Source organism: Merops nubicus, unplaced genomic scaffold, assembly GCF_000691845.1.
Source record: "Merops nubicus isolate BGI_N331 unplaced genomic scaffold, ASM69184v1 scaffold9662, whole genome shotgun sequence".
Classification (NCBI taxonomy): domain Eukaryota; kingdom Metazoa; phylum Chordata; class Aves; order Coraciiformes; family Meropidae; genus Merops; species Merops nubicus.
This window is the reverse complement of record NW_008594229.1, coordinates 22,885-32,585: the sequence shown is the minus strand read 5'-3', so window position 1 is coordinate 32,585 and position 9,701 is coordinate 22,885. Positions and strand designations below refer to the sequence as shown.

General features: G+C 44.7%; 1 protein-coding gene across 1 annotated transcript in view; it reads left to right on the top strand.

The window, feature by feature from the left end:
* Positions 1-554: 554 nt before the first annotated feature.
* The window catches only part of TSC2 (tuberous sclerosis 2), a gene marked incomplete at its 3' end in the record, with an annotated part of 32,006 nt that continues 22,859 nt past the window's right edge, over positions 555-9,701 (top strand). Inside the window, exons 1-15 of the mRNA XM_008935693.1 lie at positions 555-692; positions 1,518-1,604; positions 2,314-2,424; positions 3,262-3,406; positions 3,541-3,658; positions 4,141-4,189; positions 4,577-4,702; positions 5,042-5,115; positions 5,456-5,582; positions 6,271-6,414; positions 6,645-6,782; positions 6,968-7,071; positions 7,864-7,945; positions 8,828-8,983; positions 9,270-9,386. Coding sequence (XP_008933941.1) covers positions 555-692; positions 1,518-1,604; positions 2,314-2,424; positions 3,262-3,406; positions 3,541-3,658; positions 4,141-4,189; positions 4,577-4,702; positions 5,042-5,115; positions 5,456-5,582; positions 6,271-6,414; positions 6,645-6,782; positions 6,968-7,071; positions 7,864-7,945; positions 8,828-8,983; positions 9,270-9,386 — 1,716 coding nt within the window. The remainder of the gene's footprint in view (positions 693-1,517; positions 1,605-2,313; positions 2,425-3,261; positions 3,407-3,540; positions 3,659-4,140; positions 4,190-4,576; positions 4,703-5,041; positions 5,116-5,455; positions 5,583-6,270; positions 6,415-6,644; positions 6,783-6,967; positions 7,072-7,863; positions 7,946-8,827; positions 8,984-9,269; positions 9,387-9,701) is intronic.

Below are 9,701 nucleotides of genomic sequence, written 5' to 3'. Positions count from 1 at the left end.
GGACGTTGCTGCTGATGTGCTGTTGCTGTCACGGGCGTGCTTGTTCTCCCTCCCCTCTTGCTCCTCGCCCCAGCAGCACTTGGGTGTTGGAATGCTCAGGCTCAGGAGCCCTTCCTCCCAGCCAGCTACCCCCAGCAGCCATCACACCATGCTGTGTACTTGGCCGTTGCTTTTGGGCTGGGAACAAGGACTGTAGCTCACGCCCACGTGTGTGTGTTTATGCCTCGAAACCCAGCTCAGCAGTTTCCAAGTGGTGATCTCTCAGTGGGGGCTGCAGTGCTGGGTCTTCTGAACTCCCAGAAAACAGCAGCCCAGAGCTCCCCGTGCCCTGGGGAGCTGCAGGATGCGGGTGCTGTGGGGGCTGCAGGCTCCCCAGGCTGTTTCAGCCTCAGCGTTGGGCTTCCCCAGTGTTTGAGACAGCTCAGGAGGCGAGAGCTGCTCATCCAGGCTGTGCTGTGACTGGTGGTTTCCTGGTGGAAGGTTCCCCAAGGGCCTCCCATAACCCAAACCCTGTTCCATGTTCGCAGGGGCTCGGCGCTGCTTGCTTGGCAGTGATGGCAAAGCCTCAGAGCAAGGATTCTGGGCTGAAGGAGAAGTTCAGGAACCTCCTGGGGCTGGGAACATCCCGGGGAAGTTCAAAGTCCTCAGAGGGCAAGCAGACAGAGTTCATCATCACTGCAGAAATACTCAAGGTGTGGGAACTGAGCGTGGTGAAGGTGGGGCTGGGGTGGGCAGAGGGGACTGGGAGGAGGGCCTGCTCTTTCTCCTTTCTGATTTTCCCTCTCATGTCCTTTTACCTGATCTCTTGGTTCATTCTCTGGTGAAATGATAAACCCCACCTCTTTCAGAGCCACAGCACTTAAGCTCTTCATTACTGGAATACTTTTGAGATACTTGGTAGGATGATGTTGTCTGATGTTGGGTTACAGGGCGTTTCCTCAAAACCCATTGCTCTTTTTTTATAGCCTGAGCTTGCTGGAGTTTGTGTGCTGGCAGTTAGCACAAGCTGGAAGCTGAGTCTGGTTTATGAAAACCTTATGGTTTTGTGAAAATATTATAAAAAAGCAATAGATTCCAGTCATTGGTACAGCAAATCTGTAAGCAGAAGAGTTGGCACACAGGGAGGGAAACATGTGGAAGGGAGGAGGAGACCAGAGTCCTGTCCCATCTGTGCTGGAGCAGCCGAGCTCTTACCTGGACATCCCTCCCTCCTCTGCCCTTCTCCCCTGAGCTGGGTGGGTGCCACAGCCAGCGAGTTGTCACCTTCCCTGAAGAGGATGGGAAGATCTCTGCTGGGGGTGGAAACTCTGCTCCAGTTCTGTGCAAGTTCTAGTTTTCACCAATCATTTGCTGATGAAGAACGTTTTTGGTTTTGAGAAATTCCTGAAAAGCTCCAGGGCTGACTAACAGTTAAATGATTTTGGACAAACGTGTGGTTTATCTTACAGTGATCTCCTTTGAGAAATGGCTGTTTCTGGTCAGATAAACCCTTAGCTGATTTCTACATTTCTTTCCAGGAACTGAGCATAGAGTGTGGATTAAGTAACAGGATCCGAGCGATCGGTCAAATCTGTGAGGTGGCAAAAACAAAAAAGATTGAGGAGGTGAGTTCCAGAGTGTTTAGTGGATGTTGGAAGGGTGGAAATTTAAGCAACAGCTCTTAACCTGTTGTAAGAGGCTCCTGTATTTTAGACTGCCTTGTAAAATGGGCAGTCCCAGGAGCTGTTTGGTGCTGTCCAACCCTCTGAAAGGATGGCTCACAAGGAAATCAGTCGTGTCCAGCCTAACCTGTGGAGCAGAGAGGACATAGCTGATGGGCCTCCTGAGCTGAGCAGGATGCTGTGGATGTCCAGGCCTGTTCAGGATGGTTCACAGGAGATGATGTTAATCCTGTAGAAGAGCTCTTTGCCAGCTCCTTCTGTCTAATTAATCAGCAACATCATCAAACTGATTTTGAACTTATCTTGTCTTTGGGTGAAAGTTTCTGCACAAACACCCACACTGGAGTTTTGTGTGGATGAAGAACTTCAGGGGCTGGGGTGCAGATTAGCACATAGGATGGGGGTTGGTGTCTGGTGGTTCTGCTGAGCTTCTGTGGTGGGTCAGCAGTTGGATGGGATGATCTTGGAGGTCTTGTCCAACCTTATGACTCTGCAGCAGGGCAGGTGAGAGCGTTCCTCAGAAAAGAGAACTCCAGACATGAAATCCCTGGAGATGTTGTTAACGTGTGATGATTAATGACTGACCTACTGGGTGAAGAGCCCAGAAGCAGCTTAACTCTCCTCCTGCTGCCTGTCTGCTGTTTGTTTCCAGCACGCAGTGGAAGCCATCTGGAAAGTGGTGGCTGACATGCTGCAGCCCGAGCGCCCCGCCGAAGCCAGACACGCTGTCCTTCATCTGCTGAAATCAATTGTTCAAGGACAGGTGAAAAAAAACAACCTGTAGAAGCAACACTACACTTAAACTGGGGTTGGAGCAGGGTGTGAAGGTGAAAAGTACTGGGTGGCTCTTTTCTGCTTTTCTTATTTGGGTTGTGCCTCAGGAGTGGGAAGAGGAAGCGTTTTCATTCAAGGCTTGGTTGGACCTCTTGGCAAAACTCTTAATGCAACTCGTAGAAAAGTTTTCTGGTTTGGAAGCAATGCTCTTGAAAAAGAGGAAATACTTTGGGTGAAGTTCAGCATAGTACAGCAGATTTTGTATGGTCTTTGCCCAGACCTATTAGTCTTAATTTGTGGCTGTGTTTGATGTTTCAGCAGGTCAGGCATGCAAGAAGGTCTGTATAAGATACTCTCCTAGCCTGGCCAAGTTAAGCATACTATGAATTCTTCAGATTTCAGTGTGCTACACAAGCATAAGACTCTGTCAGACCAGTTCTACCTTTCAGTACTCTGGAAAAGCAGGGGTAGATGCATACAAAAAGAAGGAACATTTTGGTTTGTTGGCTTGGGGGTTTTTTTAGTGTTCTACTGGCTGTGCTGGCAGTTGCAGTTCCCAGGGGTTACTTTGTGTGTTAGATGCTGTCTCTGTGTCAATGGACAAAATGCCTCCAGCCCTGAGAGCTGATAGAACAAATTGAGAAGACTTCAGCCACTGTCAGTAGCCAGCAGAGGCTGGAGCTATTTTCAGGAGACTCTCATAGCCTATAGAAAAAGAAAATCATTTCAAGCATGAAGATTACTGTTACAGACCTTGGCAGGTCTTAACTGAAGTCTTTCATTAGTGACACTTATTCCCCTCCCCTCCTTTTGTGTTTTTTTTAAGGGTGAGAGGTTAGGGATCCTCAGAGCACATTTTTTTAAGGTTATTAAGGACTACCCCTCCAACGAAGACCTGCATGAAAGACTTGAAGTGTTCAAGGCTCTAACAGAGAATGGAAGATACATCACCTACCTGGAAGAAGAGTTGGGTGAGTTTTGTCTCTACCCCTCTTCAGTTTGATGGGAGTAAGTCAAGGGACAGGCATCCAGTGACCTGAGAACAGAGCAGTGATAATGCTTGTGGGCAGAAGGCATGTTGTGACTGTTTGTTTTCCTTCTTTAGCTGACTTTGTGCTACAGTGGATGGATGTTGGTTTGTCTTCTGAGTTCCTTCTGGTTTTAGTGAACCTGGTGAAGTTCAATAGCTGCTATCTGGAAGATTATGTAGCTGACATGGTCCAGTAAGTTGGGGTCTTTTTAACTCCTGCATGCTTATTGTTGGTAAATTAGAGGAGAAGGTTGTAGGGTGAATTGCAGATTAGTGGAATGTTTTTCATCTGATCTGGGTGTGTTTCATTCCAGGTCATACCTGATATTTCTGAACAATATTCAGGTGTTGGTTTTTCCCATATTCAGAGCTGGTTTAGTTTAAGGGCATGTGCTTTCCCCATTCCATGTGGTGGGCCTGACCATGGTGCTGAGTCTCACAAAGAGCCTCTGCTGTGGTACTAGTGTAGACATCCAAAGTTGCATTTAAGTGCAACTTTAACTTTATAGGAGAGCTTGTAGTGTTCAGTGTGTCTAGGAGTGTTATCCACAGTGCCATAGTAAGGGGAATGATGAGCACAATGACATGCCAATTGACTTGTCTGCTTTGGCTCTTTGTAATTTGCCTAAAATCATATTAAACAAACAGTTATAATTAAATCTTCTTTCCCCACAGCAAGATATGCCTCTTGTGCATTCAGACTTCATCATCTGTGGACATAGAGGTCAGTAGTTTGAGTCTCTTTTGGTACTTTAGAGTCCTTTGAGATTCTTTGAAGCTGTGACTTTTGCAAACAAAGTCAGAACATCAGACTCTCCATTTGCTCTTATCTTTCAAGAGAGCTAATACAACATTATGAAGCACTTGTAACCCATAAGAACTCGTGCACCAGTAATAATTTTATTCTAAAACAAACAGAGCATTGATAAATTTGATAAGCAAATCCATTTTTCAACAGTGCCTTTTATGGTTTACATTCCAGTTTGCAATGATTTGGGAAAAAAAAAAGATATATACCTATCCCTTTTGACTTCCACAAGATTTCCTGCTCTGCCAGGCTGCTTTGTTCCTAGGGAAGCAGAGGACTATTTTGTCTTTCTCTCTCCCCCAGATCTCCTTGCAAGTGCTGGATGCAGTTGTTTGCTATAACTGTCTGCCCTCAGAGAACCTGCCAGTGTTTATCATCACCTTGTGCAGAACCATCAACGTGAAGGAGCTCTGTGAGCCCTGCTGGAAGGTCAGAGCTCTCCTGGAGTTTTGCCTTTGAATGAGTTACCTCCTGAGATAAAACATCAGATGTGCCTCTGCACGGCTGCCATAAATTTCAGTTTGGTCTTAAGAGTAAAGTAAAAATGGTTTTGTGTAGTGAGGGATCAGCACATGGTTGGTGTCAGTCCTGCCATGTCTGTGGAATTCACCCCTTGCTTCCTCTCAGCCCTTGTGAGAGGCTTCTGTTGGGGCATGGAGATGACACAGTTACTTGCCACAAGTGGGCACGATGGGCCAGCTGACTGCATAGTTAGGCTAATGAGTGTTTTAACTATTGGATGTTTAACTGAGCTCTTTGAATTTGCAGCTTATGAGGAACCTTTTGGGAACTCATTTGGGACACAGTGCCATCTACAACATGTGCAGGATCATGGAAGACAGGTAAAGAAGGTGTCCCTAACGAAGCCTAAGGAGGTCCTGCTGAGATAGACAAGGAGTCACTGACCTCAGCAGACCAAGCTGAAAGTTCTGGTGCTTAGAAATGAATTCCCTTCCTAGCTCTGCTGCTGAAGGGCTCATTTTTTGGCTTTTCTGAATTTAGTTTTCCTGTGTTTAAAGTTGTACTGAATGGTTTTCTGCTTTTAAGGGTTGTAAATCGCTGTGCAAGGCTCTGATGTGTAACAGCTGGGGATTCCTGTTGGGACAGTGTGTATTCCTATTGACTCTTGTGTGCTGAAATAATTGTAGCATGGTCTGAGACTCACCTTCCCTCTGTTCTTAGAGCTTACATGGCAGATGCAGCGCTGCTGAGAGGAGCTGTGTTCTTTGTTGGGATGGCTCTGTGGGGTGCTCACCGCCTCAATTCACTCAAGAATTCCCCAACTTCAGTGCTGCCTTCGTTCCTCAAGGTAGGATGAGGTGCTGGAGGAATGTTCTCATCAGGTGTACATCTTGAACCATACAAATTTAGAGTGAAAAGGTGGTTCCCTACCTCAGAGAGATCTTTGTAAAGGTAAAAGACAAGAGATGGCAATCAGGTATGGGGCAAAACCACGGATCAGGAATCAGGTAAACATGGGCAAACAGTAAAACAACAGAGGATTCAAGTTTGAAATGGAGGCCTCCTTCTGGAACATCTTTGTTGGCCAGAAAAGCAGAGTCAGTATTATTTTTATTGAATATCTACATTGTGGATGCTTTAGCTTAAAAAAAAAAATCAAACAAAGCAAAAACTTTGACTCTTTCCAGTGTGTGGTACAAAAGGTGAAGGATGGTATCTTCAGGGACAGGCACAGAAATCTCTTAAAATGTTCTCATCCAAGTGCCTCAAGCAGGAGTTACTGACTCCAACCTCCTGTGTCTGCTCTGTAAGAGGAGGCTGCAGCTGACATCTGATCTGCAGCTGTCTGCAGAGTGCATAACTCCACTTCATAAACCACTTCTTTGCTTTGCCCTTTGTGTGTATAGGCTTGAATATATTTATCTTAGGCCCTCAGGCTCAGGTCCTAATTAGTAAGGGGTGGTTGATTTGAAGTTGAGAGGGTTTCTGATCCTTGCTTTCCAGCTGTTAAGGGGCTGAAGTGCTTTGTTTTCCAGGCCATGACATGTCCCAATGCAGTTGTGTCTTACGAGATAGTTCTGTCCATAACACGTCTGATCAAGAAGTATGGGAAGGAGCTGCAGGCTGTGACCTGGGATATCCTTTTGGACATCATGGAGAGATTGCTGCAGCAGCTGCAGGTTGGTGTTGAGCCTGTCTTGATGTGCTCTCCATCAAAAGACCTTGCCATAAATATTTTTTGGAAATTGCTTTCTCCTGTTTCTACACTCTCATGAACTTGGAAGCTGCATGAGGGTTTAGCCCAGTTCTCAGTACTGTGCTTCTCAAGTGAGTTTTCTGTTTGTATTTAAAACTTAGTGCTTTCTGGAAAGGTAGAAGTCTTTCAGGACTGTTTTTGTCTCTGTTTCAGAGTCTGGAGAGCCAAGAACTTAAGACCATTGTACATGATCTTTTGACCACAGTAGAAGAACTCTGTGACCAGAATGATTTCCATGGTTCTGAAGAGAGATTTTTTGAGCTGGTGGAAAGATGTGCTGATCAGAGACCAGTAAGACTTGACTTATTGTTGTCCAACACAGTACAGTTGAAAATTTGGAGTCCTTAAGTAGCAAGTGGTCAGAAAATCCCAGCAAGGATTTATGTCAGCCTTGTTCTTGGGGTGGGAGTTGAGGGAATGGATATATTGTATTTGCTTATACATTTAAAACAAAATTCTTGATCTTTCCACGAAAGGAATCTTCTGTATTAAACTTGATAACATACAGAGCTCAGTCCATTCATCCTGCCAAAGATGGTTGGATTCACAACCTGCAGATGTTAATGGAGAGATTCTTCAGGTATGAAGTCATGACTTTGTGAGTACAAGGCACTTTCAAACGTTTCTTGCCACCTTTTCACATCAGATAATCTTGTTTTCTGAAGTTCCAATGTTAGTAAATGACTGCTAAGAAATATGATTCAGGCCACAGTACATGAAAGGGTTTTGTTTAACAGAAGGAAAAGTTTGCAATGAGTTATTTATGCTGCTGCTTTTTTTAATTATTATTATTTCCTTTGGATGGTGCTGTTTCAATTAGCTTAGGCAGTTATGTGCTCCACTCCACAGCACTTTGTAGTTCTGACACCAAACAAGACTTTCCTGTTAAGCATCAGGGTTGCATATGGTGATCCAGTGTTAAATTTCTCTGGTTTTGAGTTGGTACTCCTAAAAGTATTTCAGTTCTCTGAAATCCCAACACACAGCAATAACAAACTTCTGTCTCATCTGTGAAATGCTGCCAAAGAGCAGCTCTTCCTCGGTGCCATATGTTTGGTTTTAAATTTGCTCATTAGAACACTTGTTCTTCTGATGTGTGCTTCCTAGTTTGGATTGGAAGTGGGAGAACTGCAGTTACTGGTCTCCAGAAGTAAAAACTGAACTGGGATCCCAGTTTCCAATTCCTCTTGTATCTGATTTTGTATGTGGAGACATTAACTGAAGGCTCAGCTGATCTCTAACAGCTATGGTTCTAACTCTTCAGAAGTTTCTGAGTTCACTTCAGTCTTCCTTTCCTTTTCTTCTCTTCCCCCTTTCCCTAAATATCAGCAACTTTATTTTATTCATCTTGAATTTGCTCTTCCCATTTCAGGAACGAAAGTCGAAGTGCTGTTCGCATTAAAGTTCTGGATGTCTTGTCCTTTGTCCTGAGCATTAACAGACAGTTCTATGAGGTGTGTGTTTATCTGCTGCTGCTGATCCCATGTGAGATCTCAAGTGGGTGGGAAAGGCTTTGGGGAGGCAAGTTTTATGGTGTGCTTCAGGTTGTCTCTGCCACTGGGGAATGCACAGAACTGTGCTTTAAATGTTGCACACAACAGACATGTTTCTTTAGGATGCTTTGAACTGTCCTCAGTTGGATGCAGGTTTGTGCAACAAGCAGGGGGAGCTGCTGTGTTTTGAGGACATACCTGGTTCTGTCTGTGCTTCCCTGTTTCAAGGCCATTAACTCATACACATTTTAGGCTGAAGAAAGGAAAGTCAGTATGAGAGATGCAGAGTTTATTTAAAAGCTTTGTGAAAAGTTGAGCTCAGAATCTGACATGAGCAGATTGACTTGTCTTGGTGCTTGCAGTTTAATTACAAGCCAAGATGGAAGCTGTCTGAGAGAGCAGTTAAAGAAAAGCTCTAGGGATGTCTTCAGCTCCTTGGAATGTACCCAGAGTGTCAGAGGACAGGAAGGGGCAGAGGTGGTTCTTGGATTCCTTTGGGATTTGTGAAAACATGATGCTGTTGCATGTTTCTCTCTCAAAAAAAAACCCCAAACCCTAGAAATCCCTTGTCTACAGTTTATTTGAGCTTGGGCTTTCAAGTCAATAGGATAGACAGAAACCAACGTGGTGAGCCCTAGTTCAAGTCATAAATATTTGCAGGGATGGCATACAGAAATATTGAATTGGATGGAAAAGGAAAGATGAAGGAAACTAACAGTTAGTTGAGGAACAAGCCTGACAGCAGAACATCAGTATTCTCTTCTTTGTAATTGTCTCTTTATCATGCTGATTGAACAACTGACAGCAAAATGTCAAGGCTTATTAAGGTCTGTCCTCTTGCAGGAGGAGCTGATAAACTTGGTGGTGATCTCCCAGCTGGCTCACATTCCAGAGGATAAGGATCATCAAGTCCGAAAACTGGCCACACAGCTGCTCGTAGACCTGGCTGAGGGCTGCAACACACATCACTTCAACAGCTTGCTTGATATCATAGAAAAGGTGAGGGAGGGTTCAGTCACTTGTCAGTAACATCACCACATCTCTTCCCAGACCCTTGTACTGTAGCTGTGGAGATAACCCATGACTGACCAGTTGCATGGCTCAGCAGGATCTGCTATATCTGCTGGGAAAGGAGCTTTATCAATGCACATCCAAGCCTACCTGCCAGTGCTTGCAGAATTTCCAGGAAAGATAACATGCATTAGTCTTTTCTGACCTTCCAGGATGGAAATAAAGAAAAGATATGTTGCAGATTTAAAGCAGATATTGGTTTTCTTTGTAAAAGGTGGCTGCACATTCTCTCTCATCTCCCTCTGACCTGGAAGAGAGGGACTTGCTGTCATACTCAGCTTCTCTGGAGGATGTCAAGACAGCAGTTCTTGGACTCCTGATAATTCTTCAGGTAAATGCTGCAGAGCATTAAACATGTCTTTTTCTGAATAGTCTTCTGCTGGATGGGGAATTTTAGGGAACCATTCTCCCACTATTAAATATTCCACCTTATTCTGTCCACCTAATATTTTGGTCATTGCTTTTGGGTACTGTACGACTGTTTGCTAAATCTTTTATTTTCTTCATTTTTTATTGTGCAATGAATATGAGTGCATTTCATACACTAGCAGGAAGGGAGTGGTTCATAGCCTTGAGTGGATCCATGGTGTTTGGGTAGTGTGTGCTGTCAGTTCAGCAGCTGGGAAGAGCTGGTCCTTGCAGGTGG